Source organism: Ptychodera flava, chromosome 15 (assembly GCF_041260155.1).
Source record: "Ptychodera flava strain L36383 chromosome 15, AS_Pfla_20210202, whole genome shotgun sequence".
Lineage (NCBI taxonomy): Eukaryota > Metazoa > Hemichordata > Enteropneusta > Ptychoderidae > Ptychodera > Ptychodera flava.
Genome location: NC_091942.1, coordinates 20363196 through 20386820, shown reverse-complemented (window position 1 = coordinate 20386820; position 23625 = coordinate 20363196). Strand labels below are relative to the sequence as shown.

General features: G+C 39.8%; 1 protein-coding gene across 8 annotated transcripts in view; it reads right to left on the bottom strand.

The window, feature by feature from the left end:
- The window catches only part of LOC139151481 (dentin sialophosphoprotein-like), a 65589-nt gene that overhangs the window by 3875 nt on the left and 38089 nt on the right, over window positions 1–23625 (bottom strand). For all 8 annotated transcript variants that reach the window (XM_070724306.1, XM_070724307.1, XM_070724309.1 and 5 more), the window contains 4 exons: window positions 7600–11820; window positions 6693–6786; window positions 2455–2504; window positions 1988–2033 (listed from right to left, as the gene is read on the bottom strand). In XM_070724306.1, coding sequence (XP_070580407.1) covers window positions 2001–2033; window positions 2455–2504; window positions 6693–6786; window positions 7600–11820 — 4398 coding nt within the window. In that variant the 3' untranslated portion in view covers window positions 1988–2000. The remainder of the gene's footprint in view (window positions 1–1987; window positions 2034–2454; window positions 2505–6692; window positions 6787–7599; window positions 11821–23625) is intronic.

Here is a 23625-nt window from a genome sequence, read left to right as displayed (position 1 = left end):
CCTATATACCAAAAATCAGACCTCTAGCTCTATTGGCTGGCTCAGAATTAGATATGTGCATAATTAATGAGGTACAGGATGTGATGTCATAAGGTCTCCCATCATACCAAATATGAAGGGTGTAGCACTTGTGGTTACTTAGTTATGGCCATATATGTACATTTGAGGTCAAAGGTCATCGAGATCACATGACATTTTGTCAAAAAATTTGTATTGCTAAGTTATCCCTATATACCAAAAATCAGACCTCTAGCTCTATTGGCTAGCTCAGAATTAGAAATGCATATAATAAATGAGTTGCGGGAAGATGCCAAGGTCAAAGGTCAAGTGGAATCCCCAAAATTGTGGAGAGCAATTTGGTCCCCTACTGGCCATTGTCCAATAGACGCTGGCTGTCTTGGACTTTAACATACGCCAGAATAAGCCATTGCCATAGCTTAGCTGCATAGGTATAGGGGAGGTCAAAGGTCATAGAAAAATCAGAAAAACAATACTTTAAAAATCTTCTTCTCAAAATTGGCAAGACCTGTGACTTTGATATTTGGCATGAAGGAGCAAGGCTATAAGGTCTAACCAGGGTTGGGTTGGTAGCGGGTCGAGTTGTCTAGGGTCGAGTTGGTTAGGGGTCGAGATGTCCAGAAACCATGGTCATCATGCTTCCCATAGACTACCATGTATCACAAAAATTAAAACTGTGATAACTTCATTAATATGCAAGCCACGCCCACCAAAACCTTTTCAGTTCTGGCCATTTGAATTCTGAAGCTGTCTACCAAATTTGACTGAAATACGTTCAGCCGTTTTTGAGATAATGGGGATACAGACACACGGACACACAGACACACACACACACACACAGACACACACACACACAGACAGACATGGCTAAACCATATGCTCACGTGTGTGAACACGTGAGCAAAAAATGACAGACATGTAGTAGATATTCGAAATATGACCGAGAAATAAATGCATCGCTAATCCTGACTATGTGCGTTACAAATTGCCGTTATCCGGTAGCGACTTTGGATGTTCGAACGTCGCAAAGTACGCTAATATAGCAAATGCCGTTCTGTGGTTTCGTCATGCGCAGAAGAAAGGACATATTTTTTTATTTCTCTTCGTAGTCCGACCTTCCAATATAAGCTTAATATTCCAAAGAAGAACATTTAAGCTTTTTTTTTTAGTTTTAGTGAAAGCCTTTCAATAGAACCCGAAATATTTTTTCAACTGTGCATTTCTTTTTACTCTGTTTTGGTCATACTGAACGTGAACAAGCCTGGCAGGTCAGGGGTACATTTTCACATTTTTTTCTTTGTCTTCATTCTGTATTTTACGTTCTATCGTCAGTGAGTTACATTGCAAAAATAAAAAATTTGTTTACCTTTTGCGGACGTTTTAGAGGATAATAGTATCTGTCCCCTGTTCCCCCTTTTTTGTAACGCACATCGTCAGGTTCCATGTTCATATGAGCATACCCTTGTATATTTAACATTTCTGAGGCCGGGACAGCAGACGACAGTTCATAGGCGCTTGTGTGCACAGCTGTCGTCGCGTGCATGTTCCATTCCAGTCACCGCGCTCATGTACACGGCAGTCAAGGCAACGTACCATCGTTATTCTCTGCCGCACTTAAAATACGCACTTCATGATTGCAGTAAATACGCGCTGGTAAGAACTCTGCCGTGCATGCCGTGGTGCAGAATGACCGGGTGTGAGAGAAAGAATAATCAGTTGGGTGAACCAGCAGAATGCAACTATTTCTTTTGTATTAATAATACCTCATTTTTGTTGAGGCTTTTACTTTTTTAAATCACGATGTAAGTTCTCCAGCGGCAAACTGAAACTAAAATACGACATCATGTTTACACGCTTATACACCATCATTTAAGAACAACAGAATGCCCGTGTGCAAACTAGGTTTTCTAAACGAAAAACATTCACATGCAGATAAAGATATACATGGTTGACATAATCATATACTGACCTGGGCAGTGAGTCTAGCCAACTTCTTTCATTTTCATCACTTTATTCTACACAAAAAATGACACAACATGAATGCATTAATCGATTGGTAATTGTCCCTAAGCTTTCAAGATAAAATGAAATATATTTTCCTGACATTATGAAAAGGGAGCAATCTGATGAATCCTTTCTACTTTCACGTTGAACACATACTAGGCACTTGAATCTAATGTATATCCAAATTGGTAACTTGTTTGTATTGCTAATGACAACTTTTTGCTATTAGTTTGAACTAACACATAGGTATCTGTGTTCGACCATCAGTCATATTCTCTGTGCATTCACTGATCACAGAGAGAGTTTGTACAAATGTAACTGTTGCAATTTTTTAAATCATGTATAATTTAGCTAGGCCAGTTAAGTGAGTGTTTTGCCCTGGAATGATCTAGGCGAGAACGTTGGTGGCACAGTCAAGCTTGAGTAACTTACCTTGTGTTTTGAACAAAGCATTGAGAAATTTTCATCTTGGAGTTGACAGACTGTGAATGGAACAAAAAAAGACAAGTTTGAGGAAAATGATGTTTGTAAGAAAGGTATTAAAATCAACATCATGGAGCGTAAAAATCAGGACCTCAACATTGAGTTAGAAGACGAAAATGTAAAAATGATAAAATGTAAGGTTAAAAGGCCAGCAGCTGTAACGTTTGATGATTATTTCACTATTACTGTTAACTACACTTCCTTGTTCTACTCCCCAAAGCATGTTGGGATACACAGTATTCAGCTTGTCAACTCAGCCTGTACATGTGCATACTAAGTGAACAATAACAGTGCATTCTACAAGTACAGAAACTGTTGGCAAAGCTAAATAGTGGACATTTCAATGTGCTTTGGGGAGTGGATCAACAACTTGCAGCTGACATACAAAATAAAATAGCGACAAAATCATCAAAGGTTAATACAATTACTGCTACTAAGCCATGCAAGATGGACAACATTCTCTGGAGAAGTTACACAGCCAACATTTTGATTTGCATGTTTACCATGATACACATGGCTTTCTCCAGACAGTGCATGATTGTGCAAATCCCCCTTAAATCTGGTCACTCTAAATGACACAGTCTCCACCTGTAATTTAGGTGATTTGATTAGATCTAACTGAATTGACGTCAAAATAATGTATCACTTAAAATATGTGACTGGTTAGCATAGGTACATATAGTCTATACGTCACTGCACCTTGTCTATGTGCCGAGTTTAAGGGGGAGACCCACATTCGCAGACACTTTTCTTAACCTGATTTTTTACCAATAAAATGAATCTTTAACCTGACATGTAGTATATGTTTGGGTAGGTCGACAGTTGAAGATTATAAAAATTGTGAGAATATTTCAAAACCTGTTTGCATGTGTTTGTTTTGCACAAAAATGTGTGTTTTTGAGTTTTTTCACTTAAAAAAGTGTAAGTACGAGAGGGTGATGGCAATTGGTGAGCCGTTTACTACAATCAATAGTAGGGTAAGGTGTGTGTAAAAAACCGTGTCTTGGATTTTTGATACTCCGCTTTGTTTTTGCACAATTAGCCTTGAAAGTGAGAAGTGGTGGATTCTGAATAAATTAACGGCTTTTGTCACGTTTGTCACGATATCTTTTGTTTTCAGAACATTATCGGAATTCTGAGACAAGATTTTGTAGAAACAGTCACTAACTGCAACCTGTGCAAAGATAAGGCTAATCCGTCAACGCGGCGCCAAGTTACACTCTCCAGAAGTTGCGATACATTGCCAAAAACGGAACGGAGTAAATCGCAGAAATGTGTATGCGACCCTTGGAGTCGCACAAAGTCAGCTAAAATTCCGGTTCGCTCACATTTTCGGTGGAAATTCCCAGCCCATAATGAAGTACAGGACTTTTTACACAATTGTCTGAATTTGTGGTATGAATGAAATTATACATGACGTGAAAATTGGAAGAAAATGAACACTGAAACGGCCAGTTCGCAGCGTAAGCGTTAGGCTTTCTTTACACAACTGTCATTCCGAGCTAAATCTGGGGATAATCTTCTTGCTAAACACAAACTAGCGTATTAACTGTGCACTGTAGTGTACCAGTTAAAATTTGATTATCAAGCGAAGAAATGGCTGGCTGCATATATACTTCGTAAAATTATGTGATTTTGCATGCCAAGTCCGTTGACATTGTGTTTTCCTCTCTTTTGGTCCGCAATCGTCACCGCGTTTTCAGATTCCTGCCTGGAGAGAGACACGTTGACAATGAATTTACAATGTGGTACATACCGACGAAGACGAATTCATTCAGACGCCGTGTTACGTACGTTAGCTTTTACGTTCCGTACTGCATATTGAAGTACGACCACAGTCCGCCTTGAACATGGCATGGAGCTAAAAACGGACAGCTACATGAACGCGGTTTCCGACCTCAGAAGCACCAGTGCCGGGCTAACTTTGTGTTGTGCCATGTTAGAACCCATCGTTAGGCTAAACTAAATATAACACCTGACAATATCTGGTATCTAAAACGATTTCCTAATAGAAAGATAAAAAGTTGGCGAAAAACTGAAATAAATCGATTCTGACACGAAACTTGAACAATTCTAAAAGCGACTTGTTTTGGCTTTGCGAATGCCATGGAGGCGAGTACCTCAAACAGATGTAAATCTGTGACCATGCTGATATTAACTTAATGCGTCATTCTAAAATCGCGACAGTCGAATTTTGTACAAGTAATGAAATGCGTGAACTTCAATCAAACAGTTGAATATCGCGTTGGCTAATGTGTGGAAACGAGCATTCGTCGTTCTCCGGTGGCGACTATCCGTTGACTATAATAGTGACAATAGACAGGCCAGCAGCACGCTGTTTTTCAGCGTGATTGAGTTTATCCACAGGAAAAAGTAGTTGCTGATTCGAAAAAAGCACGTTCATGGTTGTTTAATTTTTTTCAAGTTCATGGAAATTATTCTCTCATTTTCAATTTTGGCTTCTTTAAATTTAGTGCATAAGTTTATAATTACCTAATAACAATTCAATCGCAATGATTTTAAAGCTCTACTGACATGAATTTGTGCTGTGAAATATCGCATACTTTCAATCGAGATTGATTTCGACCCTGGACTTCGACTCACTTCATGAGCAAGTCCGCCAATAAAGTTCAGTTGATCGAGACAAATATATATGCTCTATGATTAGCTCTGGTATAGATTGAAAAACAATGCTGGGTCAACATTGTGTTTACATTGTAAATCACGGCATCATTCTAAACTGTACGTGCAATACTCGCATCCCTCTGTGTCCGCATAGAATTTACAAAACAATAAGCTCACGTTTCCAAACCGGGCAGAGCAGACACCGGCGCGATTTTCTCGTTATAAAATTTCGAACTATTGGCATATTTCTAATTTCTACTGAGAGGAATGTTGCTCGCCTAACTGTCGAAACAAAAAGACGTCGCAACCATTTTCACAAAAAAGATAGAAAACTTTGTGGTGACGTACAGAACGTAATCTTCATTGCATGCTTTACGTGTAAACCGTAACCACCGGAGGAACGGTGCCGTAACGTACGTGCGGTAACAATTTTGGTTGCCGGACTTCACTGGGCACTTGCAGATGTTAAAAAATCATCTGACATTTTTATCATCAGTCGTAATTAGTTCGGAGCGGGATTAATTTTGAATGTCGGCCTTCATAAGGTGCAGACAAACATGTAAACTGTTATCAGAAAAAGACGTAATTTTTGGATTTTCGGAGTAGCCTAGTTTGATTGGGGCGGGGTCAGTTTTGAATGTCAGACTATACTTTTCATAGAGTCCACGTCATTTGTTAGCGGACACAAATGTACGTTTTGGTTTTCGGCGGCGATTAATTTTGAATGCTGGACTTTATTTAGCAAACATGTGACAAAGATCTACTATTTGGATTTTCGGCCGTTATTTGTTTTGTACGGGAACAGTTCTATTAAATACGTGTTATAGGAAAACGAGGTAAAAATTACATAAACTAAAATGAGCAGCCTCTCTGTTGTGCGCAAGATGTATCACCAGATTTTATTCGAAGCTCAGTTTAGTGTTGAATGAGTAAGCGTTCTGCGTTACATTCCTCGCTTGTGACCATTTCCAGTTTACACCTTTTCAGCGCATCGGAAACTGGAGTTTTAAGCCTGACTGTAACTCTGACAATTTTAACTGTTCTCTCATTCCCGGCCATATGCTTGATATTTCGCTTTTGTGGACCATGCTTTTGCAATCGACGGCTACCTTCAGCATGTTCAGTAGCCACGACATACTTCCTGCCGGCAGCTGGGAAGAAGACTTACGCATGCGCACTCCTCCGGACGGAATTAACGTAATCTACTTACGCTCTTGAGATAGCCTTGACTAATCTGGAAACCGTTAAGACACAAGAAAAACACGGCACGCGAACTGGCCTACAATGTTCATTTTTGTTAAAATTTAACTCATTTCCAAGTATGTTATGGTTTCAAACTTATCGTCCACTCAAAGGCCATATTAGACAGATTCAAAATTTACCATAAAACAAAAAATGACCAAAATCACTCAAGGAAGGTGGGTCTACCCCTTAAATCAAATTTGTTTCTTGGCGTGTCTGAGTAATGGCTCCAGCCTGACAAAAACTTCAAACAAATGTAACTGCAAGGAAGCCAGTCTAATGCACGACACTGGATGGCAAACAAGCAAGCAGGATCTTACCTTCTTTTACTGCACATAAATAATGATATTTTTCATCGCATCCCTTCGTCATACATCCCAGTGAGGCACCTTTATGCTTACACGAAGAACATGTCTAGCAATAGGAAGGAGACAAAAACATACATCAGTGTTTCCATAAAAGGAATACACATTTCATTTCACATCACACTGTTTCATATATGTGTGAAAAAATAAATATCGTTATGAAATGTGTACCGGGCCGACAAAGAAGAAAAGATACGGGACCGATATATCCTCAGGAATGAAAATTTCCTATTTTACGTAACACTTCTTGTGATGGTCACCATCGCTTTCTAATTTGCAAATCAGAGGATTAACTTTAAGTCTCAGCGGATACTTGCATTTTTAATTCATTGCTATGACACACTCTCATGAGAGAAACGTTGTAACTTCACATGTGGTATATTTATGCAACAACAAGTTTACAATTCTAAACCTACTTACCAACAATACACTTGTTGGATTTTGCCATGTTGGGTTGCTTTGAACACACCTTAGGGACACTGGTATTACACGATGGACAAGGGCTTCTTAAGGTAGATTGCGCCCAGGGGACAGATATTCAGACTCAAACTGTTACAATTCTTTTCTGATCTTAGCACTTGTAGGGGCTCATTTTGAAAACTTTCACTGGCTTAGTTTTTTGAAAATCCAAAATTTTATTTTTTCTCCATACAGTTAAAACAGGGATGGTGGCCATTTTGAATTTCAAATGTTGGTAAATCGCGGGTAATTTGTTTCTCTAGTACTAAAATTTGCATGGTGACCCCTGATTTTTATTCTTGATTTTGAAAAAGAACGGTTGACAGATTCCTTAAGGAAGGTTTGAGCAAAAGTTTAAGTTTTTTCACTTTCGAGGTGCATACTACCTTAATGTACAACTTACCATTTGTTTAGCTTCCCTGACTGCATCATGTAAACCGTACATATTCGAACCCACCATGTAGACACCATCAGACCATATGGCACAGTCTTCATGAACCCACATTTCGTTTGGATCAGCTTTGCCCTTCTTCTGTGATGACGATCCCGTTGGTGACGGCAGTGGAGATTTCATCTTCCTGGCTCCTTTGCCAATTCTTCCCTTTTCCGTAGTTTTTGGAAAGACACTGGGCAGAGCTGACAAAATAACCTGGGCTTCATTCATCCACTTGGGCGGCCGTCCTATCCTCTTGGAGTCTCCGTCTTTAGTTTTACCTTTGGATTGCATTGAGAAGCTGCTGGGGCTGGGTGACGACGACCTGCTTTCTTTTGACCTCCCCCTCCCCCTCCCTCTCCCCCTCCCCCTACCCTTCTGTTGCTCACTTTCTGTCTCAACCTGGCTGGGAGTCGAGTCCAATGGGGATTTGGATTCCCCTGTAGGGATGCTATAACCCGGTGGATAGTAAGGCCCATACAGATCACCTAATATCCCATAGCTGGAGGACTTCCCACAGAAAGCACAACGCCAAGGTCCCTCATAGGTAAAGATAGTCGGTGACGAAACTACTGGTGGGGAGGTTGGTTTAAACAAGGCAGGTCTGTCAGTGTTCACAGGAGTTGAAAGTATTTGCTTTTTCTTTTTCTTTTTACTGGTAAGTATATTTTCAATAGCTTCTGCTGCGGGGTTGTTGACAACAGTACATGATAGTGGCCTCTTTCTGGAGCCAGTTATTCTAAGAACTGGTCCCTGTACACTAACTGGAAGATTATCAACTTTCTTTTTACGACCTTTGTTTGACTTAATGTCAAACTTCGATAAAAATTCATCATCTCCTCCCATCATCATGTGATCATTTTTGGCAGACTTGCCCTTTTCACCTTTGACCCTTTTGACCTTGTTCTTGCTGCCGACCGGCCTTCCCCTCTTTTTCTTGACTGGCTGATCAGGTGTGGGGGTAGAGTTCGCATTGGGGTTGGCGGGGCCGTCTGTTTCCTCAACTTTCTTGACGGGGGTAACTGCCGTGGTTGTGCCCACAGAGGAGGTACCTTGAGTTGTTTCATCCTTCTTTGCATCACTCTCTGTCTTGATTGCTGACCCAGAATCCCTAGACTTGTGACTTTTGCACTCCTCAGGCAGGGCCGGATCAGAATTCTTGACAGACGCGGTTCCACTGTCCTTATCATGACCTTTTGGTTCACACTCGCTCTTCTCAGTCGATTTCTTCACTTCTTCCTTCTCTTTGTTTTTGGGAACACTGCCGACTTTCTTGATAGCATTTTCAAGTTTCTTGTCGTTCAAACAGACCCCGGCAGTTTCATTGCTCTCTTTCTTGGCAATCTCCTTGTTGGAATCCTGGTGTCCAGCGCCTGCTTCAGCATCGTCTGTTCTCACATTTCCCATACTCTGTTTCCTCTGCATCTTCCTAAGCCCCGGTGTTAGCATGGGATTGCTGACAAAAGATGGCTTACATTTACTGGCTGAACTTTGACCCTTTGACCTTTCATCTTTCTCCTCCCCAACTTTGACTGCAGTCTCTCTCCTAGGAGTCACATTCCCGTTATTCTGACCTTCCGGAACTTTGGTACCGACCGTCTTGCTTGGGCAACTCTTCTTCTCTGAAGACTCAGCGGATTTCAAAGATTTTCTATCTTCTTTGTGCAAATGCCTATTTTGCATACTCCTTCTTTCAAGCACAATATTTGGTGATTCTGATCTGCTGTCAGAAGATCCAAAGTCTGACTCACGGCAAAGTAAATCTATGGAAGAACCATCACTGTCAGACTCCGCCACAGTTTCCTGTTTCACTTTTGTATCCGCGTTCCAGGAGGTCCTACTGGTCTTATCCTCGTCGCCGCCATCATCATTGTTATCATCTAAATTTCCATCTTCTTTTCCTAACCCCTGAGTGGACAAGTTCTTGTTTGATGAGGAAGAAGATGAAGTGTTACTGTTTCCAGCTGAGCTTTTATTCTTTGTTTTATTGTTTTCCTTCTTATTACTGTCCCCACTTTCGTCGGGACAACCGTGTTCAGTTCCGCAGTGTCCAGCAAACTGTGACGTCCCTTTCTGAGTTTTGTAATTGGTGCACATTTTCTTTCGGTTTATCTTCCCCTTGGCGTGCAGTACACTCTCCACAATGTGTGGTCCGTGAAGAACATGGGTTTGTCCACCAACGCTGATATGTCTATTTTCGATTGAACAGTCCACAGATATTGGCAAAATGCTTTTGCCGTTTTTCAAGTTCTTCCTCAGTGGGGACGTACAGCTGAGACGGTTGCCGTGGCCACCTTCTCTCTCTTCATTCCCGATCAAGCCTCCGTCTGCCAGAACGAGATTCACATGACTCTGCTCATATTGGAACATGTCACCGTGGCAATTAACACTGTCCGATTCCACGGTGTGAATTCTGTCTTCCCTTTTGGTTGAGTTACTGGCCATCTTGACTTTGGGAGACACCGTGTGCGAGTTAGTCCTTTGCGTTTTTGAGGCAGTGTTGGTAACACTCTTGGTATTACTGTCATGTTCATTCACATTGTTGTTCTCCTTGACGATTTCAGCATCTTGAGAGTTTCCCTTGGTGGAATCTTTCTCAGACTTTCTTTTCTTAGACGATGCTTGCACAGCTTTCTGCGTCTTCTTCGTGGGTCCACCTGTACTACATTTCTTATCCTGTACTTTCTCAATATCAGAACTCTCACTAATTTTATCACTTCCTTCAGAATGCTGATTTTTCAACGTCTTATCTGAAGGCTCTTTCTTTTTAGTCTCAAGCTTTGGCTTCTTAACAGATTCAGAGTTTGTAAGTCCATCGCATTCATCAATATTCCTTTTCCGAGATTGTTGTTGAACGCCGTTACTTCCACTGGTCTGTGTGGCAGACTTTCCTTTTTCGAGGTTATTTTTCCTCTGCAAAACACTCAAATTTTCCTGGCATTTTTCCTTTGGCTCGCTCACATTATCCGTGCGCTCGTTTCCCTTTGGGACGAGATCATTTTTATCAACTTGCTCGGCAGCACCAGCTGCCCCCTCACAGTTTTTTGATGCCAAGTTACGAGTTCCTTTTGCAGAGGGCTCACCTAAAAAAGCCACCATTTCTTCAAGTTTTGGAAGGGCACCTTTGCTGGGTGCGTTGTCGTGCTGATTGGATAAAACTTGACCGCCGTGGTTAGCATACGGATGAGGTGGTGGCCCTGATCTGTAGGTTGGCACATTTGATGCTGGTGATATGGGCTGTGGATGACTCGGTGATCTTTGATGGATTGACTGTGGTGATTTGACAGATCCCGTTGAACTGCCCGGTGATGGCAGAGCCAGTGGGCTCCGCACGTTCCCGGAGAGCGGGGAACGAACCGTGATCGGACTCGGGGCCGGCGACCTGGAAGGTAGCGAATTTGGACTGTGTATGCTGACCGGTGACCGAACGCTCGTTGCCGGTGAAGGTACTGGTGATGGATGACTGCCTGGCTGTCCCAGCGGAGAACTGGGGTACACAAACTGAGATGAATTCCGAGCTGTGTTACCACCAGTCATACCCTGCCCGCCCTGCCCACTGGTGTTTTGCTGCTGGTACATGCCAGGCGCTTGCATCACTCCTGGAGAAGTTGAATGATTTGGACTTTGCGCCATGGTCTGGTATCTGCCACCACTGCCCGGCTGGAGCTGTGATGGACTGCTTCCAATACCCTGTGTCTGTCCGTACCCTCCTCTCATACTCTGCATGCGGTGAGTCTGTCCCGGACTGGCCATGCTGTAGTTGGGACTAAAACCCATGGCAGATGATGGATAGCTATGGCTGAAGTTGCTGCCTTGATACTGTGGCCCATACTGGTACTGTTCTTCGGCAGGGTAGTACTGCTGCGCATACTGATTCATCATCGGCTGGTGTTGCTCATAGCCTGGATGCATGCTTTGCTGTGGCTGTCCCATGTACTGTTGCTGTTGCTGTTGCTGCTGCTGCTGCTGCTGATAATACTGGGACTGCTGCTGGTGTTGCTGTGTCATGTGGGGGTCATACTGTCCGTACTGCTCCGGTGGATAGGACTGGTGAGCGGGTTGCTGCATGTGCGATGGAGCTGGAGGACTCTGTGGTAAATGTGATACAGAATGAGGTGGCCCGGTGAGGGGCGACCTCTGCTGAGGTTGTGGAGGCTGTTGCTGCCAGTGGCCTGGCATACGATTCATACCCTGAAATCAGAGAAAAGAAAACAAGTGTCAGCACAGTGATGCCTTTGAACATTCACAATCCAATACTGTATGCTGTTCAGTCTCTCAAAATATCGTTTTTAAAGATTTGTCTACTGCCCTCACTGTACTACAACAGGACATCAAACTGACATGTATAGAGGAGGAGAAAGCTGTGGACTGTATGTCTACATCTACATAAACCATTCTACTTTCTACTGCAATTTCCCAAATGACCAGTAAAACCACTGTATGAACCAGTTACCATCAGCCAAAATGCATACATCCATCAATGCAAGCTGTGAATTTATTTTCATTCAAACGAGTTCTGGTTTGCGCTGGACAAATCCAACACACAGTTTAGAAGTTTGCATTCATTTATCCGTTTCTTGACAAAGCGGAGAATTTTCTCATACACTTATACATTTTCATTTCCTTTTGCTGCCACTTAATCTTTTCCAACTGAGATCCAAGCAGTCTTGCAACAAACAGATTTTGAATACAGAATCTCAAACCTTTTCATGGTGTACATAAAAACATCAATGCAGGACTTAAAAACGTCAAAACATCTTCACTTCATACACAGTGTAAAAAGAAGTGTTTCATGAATATAACACATCACAAATGAGTTTTGATTCTATCAATTTCATTTCTAGGTTTTCTGTTGTGACAGTTGGGTTAATATTCACTCAGGGACTGAGTTTGACCTCTGAATCCTTGCATTTAGTACAGGAAGTATTTGTATGTTTGTCCTTGATTTTCTTTAGAGTCAATTTATTTACCATGATCAGCTAACTGATGTGAACCTTCATACCCGACAAGAATAACTTCTGAACCAGATACTTTGCTGATTGGAGGTAAATGAAGTCTGTTACGGCATGAACAGGAACTATGGGATATTGCGCCTTTCTGCTGTAATATTCATTTTCACTCAGTTGGCAGTCGTCATTCTATGTATTTCTGGCAGTTTTGGTCAAAAATTAACCTTAAATTTTGTGCCATCCATCAGATGCGTAGAGCAATTGTGGGTGCATATTGTGTGATATGAATTTCTATGACTATACATCATAAAAAATCTCTGGGGACACAGATTAATGACACTCTCCCCTCCAATAATTACATGTACTGATTGTTTGGAAGTGCCATATTTGCATAGTAATGTCCAAGTTACAATGTTGAACTTTAATGTTAGAAAGTGACCCTCATACATCATCACTTAGAGTATAAATTCTTAAACACTCTAGAAAACAAGATCTTGTTTTGAATTTGGTCACGGAAGTAAATTTAGAACTACTTTAATTCGTGACGGTGATAAAAAACTGCCTAGTGCGATTAATTGTGTTGGGCATTTTGGAGTGGTACAAAAAATATGTACAAATCTCAGCCCATCATTGAAATATAGCATTATTATTTATTGCTGTCTTTTCAATCACTAGGTTTATTATCGAGTCTGACACTAGCTATCGGATGTACCTAATATGGATGGGTTTCTATGATAGGAAGGCCATGTGGCACAAATTAATTTTTGCCGTATGGATTTAGCTGTGTGTGTGTGTGTGTGCTCGAGTGATCAAGCCAGCAATACGTGGCAGGCAAAGATGAGAGTAAACAAGGCTATGTAATTTCAGACTGTGAGAAAATTTCATCTCGGCATCGGGCGAAATAACAGCACTATGACATCAATAGTGCCTTCATCCATCAGGCCCTCGCTGTGAGCTGAAATGAAGGGAAATTTTTTTGAACACTCTTATGCCAGGAAAATTGTGTTAGAATACAAGCTTGATTGAAAACTGGTGATGGATAGAATGAGAAAGTAGACATATAATCAGCGTCTGTCTCTTCCTCTATAAATTAATCTCTGCCGTAATTCCTGTACGAAATCTCAAAAGGGAGAACCAATCACTAATGTTCTGTCTCAGTTCAAATGAGATGAGATACCCTGAGCAGAACTACATCTACCAAATCACCGACTGTCCCCAGCGAGTAAACACCGCGTCTGTTCTGGAAAAATCAGACAAGTATGTTTTGTTGCAGGGAGTAGTCCACCCATATTATGTATTCGTAATAAACCGTAGTGCCGACTCAATACCACTTGCTGTAACAAGACTTGTCATGGCCGCGGGTTGCCCGAGGTTGCAATATATCAACAAGGCCTACTGCTCTCATTTATTCATGAAGCTGCACTCCCCTGCAACCAGAATATCCCTATGTATCGGGTCACAGGCATTAATAACCCATGAGACATCACAAAAACACCACAATTGAAACAACCCTAATAAATAGTACCAGATAATGCTATTTTCTAATATTTTCCGTCTTGCTTTAAGACAGCAAAGGCTTGATAGTGTGTTTCTTGGTCAGAATTTTCCAACTCTTCCAGATCATGGAAATAATATTATAAAATCAATGTGATATTGTCTTGCTTAACACTAAAGGGATACATTTCTGCATGTTTAATTACTTTTAAAGGTCTATGAATCCATTATTTATTGAGATTTGACACATCTCAAAAGGATGTCCTACATCACAGAGGTTCTGAATGTTACACTCCCTGACAACTTGTCAACTCCGCAGATATCGAGTCAATTTCCAAATGCTCATTGAAAAATATGACAAATGGATGTATTTATCACAGGCCACCAGAGAATATCCAGATTTGTATAGCACGTAGACTTGATGAATGATGTGGGCTGACATGCTGCGACTAGATAGATGATGTCAGTCTTGTGCTATGAAATCAAAATTTAGACAGTGGAAACAGGCTCATGTCAGCATTATAAATTAACGTGTTATGTGACAGTCACAAAACACATGACACAGTTGTCATTAAAATCACCTATATCTGATGGTGAATTGACAAAAAGAACCAAACAAATGGAATAATGACATATTAATACTGGCAGGATTTGTGTATCATGCGTGGGCTCACAGTGAATGAATCTGTCGAATGAATACCGGATGGCTCAATTACATGGCCTAATGAGTGTAGCATTTTCTTTTCTCTGTACCTAAGTACGACAGATTTGCCACAGAAATGGGCATCATTTCCCAGTTAAAGCCCATGTCAGCTGGACTTCTGGAACACACTCACGGATTACATATTTAATTTTGCATGAAAAATTTACAGACTGTTAGTCAAGCATCTGAGCAGCTAGTACAATGGTTCATCAAATTGAGAGCATCTCAAAATCAAAAGGCAAATTTATGACAGGTGGAGTAGCCAGGTCAAGACGGAACAATCAGTAAGCCTCGGGCAAGTTATTATCCCAATAAAGCAAAACTGGAATCCCTTATGAACAGCGGATATGAGGATGAATAACAATATATGTTTCAATGATTTGAAAGTATGGTATCAGCTATTTCTTCTATCATTCCAACCAATTTACTTTTCTCTAAAGTTGTAAATTTTCGTGTCTATCCTTATTTTCTAAGTACATTTTCAGATGCACAGAGTGGCTGACAGTGGGCTAGTGTACAATCATGTAGCAATAAACAGTGCACTGGCTACCATCACGCCATCCAATGGCTATTTGTTCAACTCAATCATGTGACTACTTTTTGACCAATCATAAGTCCTATATGTTACCTTCATGCAAGTTGCAACATTGCACGACTCCACGACTACGATGATGCAAATAATCTCTCTGATCAAAATTTCCGAGTCATCAAAATGTCAGCTGCAGTAACGGCTGAGTAGCGGCAGCATAGTCATGAAGAAATTACTTGTACATAAAAGTGAAGTCGCAATTTTGCCTGAAACGTAGCATGTTTCCACTGTTTCCCTGAAATACTCACTGCACTGAAAGCAATGAATCAAAACCTGCCATGTGCCAATAGATGAGTGCTGAACAACCTAATTTATCTCACAGTTAGGTAGTGACTTTCAGTCTGTACACCGAAGAGCCGAGCTAAATTACAAATAATGTAACTATACTTCTGGAACACTCTGACAAGAATTCCCTATTAGACTTTCCAAAGATTACACGCGTGACGAAGACACAAAAATGTCAAAAAGGCCTAGCCTGGGAGTGGCACCGGATTACCCTAATAAATGCCTCAAGTAATACACTGTATTTTGAAATCAAATTGGGTTGCTCTTGGGAACTCATGCTCCCAATCACTGCAAATATTATGGAAACGAAAACAGCTTTTGGATTTTAGATTGTTCTGATGGATACAGATGATGATAAGAAGAAGACAGAGATGATGCCTTTGATGACTGCATCGTGACCTCCTTATTTTCTACTGTGGATCTCCCACCAGCATAAGTCACATGCATGTGGTTACATGTACGTAGGTACATCATACCACAACATACATTCAGTGTCACATGCTTAACTGATCAATGGACATTTTATAGATCGCGATGATATCACTAGATAACTAAATATGATGATTAACCTATACAGAACCCTGAAGAACTGGAGATTCTCTGAGTGATTAATGCTGACAAAATGTCATATACAGGTGTATTTCAACTGAATCACCAACTAACTATATAGACTACATCCAAATTTTCACACGAACAAAACTATGAAATCAGAGCACGCTATTCTCAGTTAATGAATACCCCCTGAACCAGTAAGACTAATTTTTCATCTGGCAGAATAACAGATTTCATCAGTTTTTTCGTAATCCCATGTGTGCACAATAGCTTGGGCAATTTCTTTTGTAATGTATGGAGATTTTTCACAGAGAAACATACTCTGACAGACCAATGTGGGTGGAATAGAATCTCCATGCAAATGAGATAGACCATGCCCAAGGTAAACCATCACAGACTATTATTTAGAATCAATGGGTCATTTGTTTTCTGTTTTCTCTCGATAAACATTGATTTATTTAGTCTACCTTGTGAGGTTAAGTTTCAGTGATGATTTGAGGGGTAAACTGTGTTTATATTTGAAATGCGGAACAAAATTCAATCATTGTAGGTTTTTCTCCACCGAGCACACAGTGACAGAAATATTGCCTACAAAGTTAAATTCAGGATTTTGTTACTGACAGGTGAAAATTCAAGGGCAAAATGGTCTACAGGATTCAGCCAATCAAGTCCGACTCCACCACTGTTTGCTGCCTTCTATCTATATGCAAATTAAGAATGTCTGGCCATCATTTTTCTGTAGTTTGGTAAACTACGTTATTCAGATCAGAGAAGAACGGCCAAACAACTGGAAACTTGATTCTGAGTGAGCCAGATTTAACCAAACACAAAGAACAAACAGCTGATATACAATTTCCTGAATATTTATTTTCAGAAATAGCAGTGCACTGGCCAACCTTGTTCCAAGTTTCTGAGCTGTAACTGAAACCACCACCCAACAGCAACAACATTAGATTTCAACCTCCACAGACAATGACCTGTATCAAAAATCCATCAAGTAAAGTGGAACACAAGCCAGAACAAGGATATTATAAGTATGAGCCTGCGGCTGACCAAAACAACTGCTCATTTTGCCTCTTCTGATCCTGAACATTATTTTTAATATACAGCAGATGATTCACATTATTACCTGGGTTGCTGTATTCTAAATAATTCAACTGCCTACCCTGACAGATTTTGCTAGGTATCTTTCAGCTTTGCAACTGCCCTGAAAAATTTCTTTCCAACATTGAGCACTTTGGAGTACTGTAATTCTTCAAATGGACCACAAGAAGAATTGAATGATATTATTTGTCTGTACTGAATTTCAATATGGTTTGTTGTCTTCACAGGTCAAATTGTAAATATTTATATGGTTACTATTTATGAGAAATCAGAATAAGTACATCAAAACACTGCTGACAACAGCACATCACATGTTGCACCATATCTATCCCAATAATAAACTAACGTTAATACTATTGTAATAGACCAGCTGACAATGCAAAGTCTAAAACTGCAAGGTTTTGTATGTCAAAAATCTATTATTAAAAGCAAATACATTCAGGCTGTTTTCCACGCTCACATTTGAGTCTCCCTGTACCAGATACGCATGTAGAAAACTCAGCAGGTGCGTGGGTTTGTATTTCACCAAAGCATTTAAATAATTGAAGAGAGATGTGCAGCTGTAAATGTTACCCAATATCTTTTTTAAAAAATTTGTGATATGGAACTTAGTATCCTGAAGAACCAAAAAGACTTTTAGAATTTCTGTTAAATCATTAAACTTTCAAGGATTCTGTCATATTAAATTTATGTTTGGATGAACACGTGAGTTCTCTTTAAAGGTATACTGTCATCTGTTCCAATTTTGCCACAGTTACCATGGCAAGTAAAAATCTAACCAATCGCAGATTTTAAGCGGGTGTCCGCTTTTAAAAAACAGCGCCCTCGCATGGGTATTTTGAATACCAAGGAACGCCCCTTTGACCATATATGGGCATATTTAGATTACAGGTGACTGTATACCTTTAGTATTAATACAGTAACTAATATCAAAGCTCATTAAAACATGTACAAGATATTCATTGTATCTTACTCATTAAATCTTACTGTGTTGATAAGCTGAATACTTGGTATTGTAAAAGAGAAGAAAAAGAAAGACAGAAAATATTAAAACCAAAATTTAATTAAACAACCAAACATAATCACTACCAAGGTCTCCTTCACTATTACATGTCAAACAATTTCAGTAAAATAAATTCCATTTGGATCAATTTACAGTATACCTGCTGAGGTTGTGGAAATTGGATTAATGGTCTGGAAACCATGGCAACATGTCTGCTGCTTGTTCACAAAATTGCAGTGTTACACCGACAGGAACTTTCAATGTCGGTAGAACTGACAAAGGGGGAGGGGAACACAGGTTTAAATCTCTAGCTGCTCGCTGCCCTGAAAACAAACCCACGGATGATGAGGTGCAGTCATGAATGACATGCTTTGCCTTTCAGTTTCAGCTATTAACTCGTGGCTATTACTCAGAGGTATTTTTGGGTGGCTGACAATAACGCACCACACATTTCTTTGAAAAGAATCCATTTCAGGCAATCACGACCAAGAATGAATGCAGACACATGTTTGATATGAATATGCACACCTGTGTTAGCCCCCATCAATAGTATGTTTTTCGTACAACAGAGGCTGTTACTCAAAGTAATGACAATACTATGAACTATTGAAAGATAGCAGACTTATGTGAGTCACATATATACAAATGAAAATGTTCTGACAAAAATTTGTGTCTATCAAAAGATTCTGCATTATTTTGTTTTAGTTGGAAATCATAGACTCAATATATTGAACTGTACTATAGTGCTTGACTACAAACAGCAGTAAACAGTGTTGGGTTAAAGAAACATTATATTTTGATACCTGATATACCTGGATGTTTTGGATAACTTGCTGCCCTGACCTTTGACCCTTCAAGAGCCATTGACTTTCCTGTCTGGCAATCTACTGGCCACAAGTTTCAACAAGTTAGCATTTAGTTTTGCAAGGTGTAGTTCCTCCTCTGTGATAGTGTATAATCTATCTGGTCAATGTTGGGGTGTTGCAAAGTCCAAAAGCCCTACATTAACCACCTAGAAACCATGAGATTAAATTCTGTAACATGGAAGCCCTAAAAGGCCAATATAAATTTCAATGTTTAGAAAATCAAGTAGCTCTCAGAATTCTAGAAATACTAGAATATTCAGACATGTAATGTACACACACTGATCAAGCACAGTTGAGGAGATAAATATTCATTGGTAGATACAGTGAAAGCAAGTAAATATCACTGTACAGTAGACATTCTGGAAAGTTTCAAATGCTGACATTTGGGGGCAGTGTCAATGGGCAATGTTGCAACATACTTCACTTCCATATTTGGTAGTGCTGTGTCATTGAACTGTTTGACCATTGCCAGAGACCTGCGGCAATGTAAACAAGTCTGTCTGTCCTCAGTCACATTGACAAACAAGCCGGAACATGTCATAAAAAATGGTCAAACGTTGTTTCAATGCAAAAGTAATGCATCGAAATAACTAAGAATGCCGCATTAGTGTTTTCAGATGTCCTAGTGGTACGACAGCGCCCTCAGTTTGTTATTCAGGTCTGCTTCAAATGTGTACACATTATCTATGCTATTAAATGTTGAGGTCAATTCTAATAGTCAGCGAAAGAAGGGACTAATGAGGAAATTCAAACACCAATATTATGAATGATTCTGCAAAATAAATACCAGCCATACTCTACAGAAATTTCATCTTACGACAACACTTGCTATTCAGAATAATCAAAGAAATTCAAAATAGCAAATTTGGCTCAATATAATATTATTTCATAATTATTTCGTAAAATTGCGGCAAAAAGGAGCACAATACACAACATGGAACTCAGCAAATATTGTTTTTCTATTTCAAAATTCCTGAAACAAAAAATTTCAGAGAGTTTGGAAGCTCATTAAACAAATATTTTCAAGCAGTCTGTTTGTAAGACCTTACAGAACAGCTGAAGCTACTATAATGAACACGTCTTAAACATTGCTTTCTTTTGTGAAAACCTGGCTGTCTGAATAATGTTGGTACACTAATTTTGCAGTGCGTCGCGATAAAAACATTTTTCTCCCAATATTTTTTTCAGTACAGCCATGCTGACTAAAGTTGCGAGGGATTTTTCAGTTTTTTGATAAATATATAGTTTCACTTTATTCCCTAATGCACAATAACGGAATAAAACTAAAACAATAGCCTAACATTCAGTTTGAAGTCAGAGCCTGGGCTACATTAATATCTACTGTTATTATGACTATAGAGACCATGTGTACATTTAATGTTTACATAAATGAAAAGACATTTATGTAGCGGGTTATCCATCATTCATATTTCTGTGTCTGATCATATTACAGAATAGGGTTCCTACGTTATTGTAACAACAGCACACAAATACATGAGCGATCCATGTTCTATCAGTCTAGCCCATATTTTTCCTGTTCCATGCCTTGCCCAATAAACTCTTTTCCAAGCATTAAGCTGAAAAGTTTGAATCACAGTAATAACAGCCCTGCTATGAAACTGATTCTCCGATTCCACTACAGTTCCAAGGCAATTTTGGCAGATACAGATTAATCTAATAGCAAGTAGCCTTTGGCAAACATTCCCCAACATGCAGATGCCCACGGAATAATACCTTATCTCATCCACTGAGCTGCAATTTATATTTCCTTTCCACACGGACACGCACTGAATCCAGCAAATCAGACCAACCCTAATAAAGACAAAATGACTCACAAACAAGAAAACTGACAAAACGAAAAGAGGGGAAGACGTGAAATATTTTGTAAATAAGTGACATATCTCTAATGAAACTCCTGTGTTCTCATTTTTTTGCAAACACAAAGGGCTTTCAGATAAGTGCATTCTCTGATTTAGCCGCAGCGGAGAGGAGAAATGATGTTAGCCATCAATTACTGCGAGCATACAGATAGAGGCAACATAAACCTAATAGAATCCACCTACCGCTTCCTGATCTGAATACAAATCAGGATGCAGGCTAGCCTTTATGCCACATTCAGCAAATCAGTGAAAATCAATGTCATTTATTTTTTTTTCTTTCGTCATATGAGCGCACGTGTCTCTGTATCTGTGTATCTAAATATGAATCGATGGGGGGAGTATCCTGCAATTAAATGTGCAGAAGTGGGGAAATTAATAAATCTTTATCGACAAGATAGCTAGAACTGAAGGAAACAAGTTTACACATGTACTGGAATCAGCCATTGGGGAAGTTTGTCTTGACATTTAAGTACCAGATGTGGATGAACTTTGTGTATGTCATTATCCTGTGTACTTGTACACCAGACTGCAAGGTACATAGGGTAGAGCTTATGTCTCTGCAGCATAGAGTGAAGACGTATGGCTGAGTACATCTGTACACTCTCTGAGATTGTGCTTAATTGGATGGGAGAATTGACTGACACTGAATGCCATGGGAGTCCGTGTGCTCGTCTCTGTCTACCTGCAAAACATTTACAAAATAGTCATGAGTGGATGGCGCAGGTAGCCTAGCAGAATGCGAATTCTTTCAGAGTTTGTGGTGTACCGTATATCTCACAAAGCCGTGGCTATTTTTTTTTAGTTACTCGAGCAACGAACACTGTATCGCTGTGATATGGCAACATAAGGTTGTTTTTATGATTATGACAAAAGGAAATGGTGATATCCGTGGTGATCATCGTCAATCGTTCATGATGACACGGAAACTTGAAAATGTCAATTACAACTGCATTAACTTGTGATAACAAGAAGGGTATTGAGCAATGTGATGAAAGCCAATCCTCATTATGCGATTCTATAAAGATAGTGATTGTAATGTGTTAACCTATATCTGTACATTTAACATGACCTTTGCCGTGGAACTTTCAAGCAAGTCACAAGTCTTGAGTGTCTCGGGATGGTCGTGTGTATTTCTCTGTAATTTTGAGATCACACTGAACAAAAGTATCATGAAAATTTTATGATATTAAAATGCGAGCCATCACTGACAGTAAATTCAGATTGACTGACACAGCTACATGACAAATGTCAGCAATCCACAGTAAGCCAAGCTAGCATGATGAACATGAATGAAATTATTATACTCAAAGCAACTCAGAACACTGTTGCTAAAATACTTTACTTGTCAACAAAACTTCAGATAACTTGTCTTCGTGGTTTGAAAATTCAGAGCGAAAACTCTGCGATTTCAAAGGTTTTACCAGTCAATGAAAAACGACTAGGACTAAACCAAAACCCTAACTGCTTTTGCAGTGGTTAGTGCATCGTATACTTTGCAGTGATGTATATGTACAACATCAAACAATATTTGTAAATCTCAGATTTCAAATCTTTCAGTCTATACTTCTGTCAGTAGTGGAGCAAAAATCGTTTTCCTTCCTCGCACCAACAATATGTTATTTTGACTGACAGCGGTATGGCTTTTCCCAGTTGGACTGCTCCCCATTACCTTGGCCAGGGCCTGGTAAGAGTATTCCATTATTGGGTCTTACCTAGAGGCTTCTCGCAGCACACCTGAGAGCATTTGCTTTCTCCCATGAATGTAGGATGAACCATTGTTTGCCTGTCCTTTGAGGACATTACAAAACATGGACTGCAGATCACCAACAAAACGTTAACAACTGCAAATGCCAATAATATCATGCTTAATTGGCCTGGGAAACTTAAACCGAGATATGACCGCTTTTTAGCTTTAAAATGGGAAAACTGTACATTTTTTTCCACCTCTTCATCAGAGTATATTCTCTTTTCCTGTAATTGGGTTAAAAAAGAAAAATACGACAGCGGGATTGACCAAGGTTAAGTGTTACTCTGCCATTGTGTGTTTCCATGGAAATTTGATTAGCTCTCCGCGGGAGGAATTGAATGTTGAAATGGAATTGGATTCACATGACAGATTTGAAGCCTGATGGACAGGTCTTCAAAATATCCTATTAAATACAGCGGTTCAAAGGAAATACAGAGTTGTCATTCTGAAAGGGAGAAAAATCATAAATGTAAAAAACTCGACAACTTCCAGTTATCAATAAATGTCACATCCACTGAATGGGATAACCATGAAAGTGGAATCAGAATTTGTCTTTGGTGAAATGTAGAAGGAAGCACTGTTGACTATGATCTCAATACCGGAAATGGAAATGTGTTTACTGTGTCTATTGCATTGGCTTGCACTGCTATGGAATAATGAATGTACCTGAACAAAAGACATGACATCTTCACAGAATGCGTCAACAGTGTTCATTCAAACCAAGAATTTTTAGTATGTTTATGTGGTAATCAGCTTACAAGTAGTCAAGGTAACACGTGATGAACAGGAACAATTTCTGATAAGTAATAAATATGATACCTTAC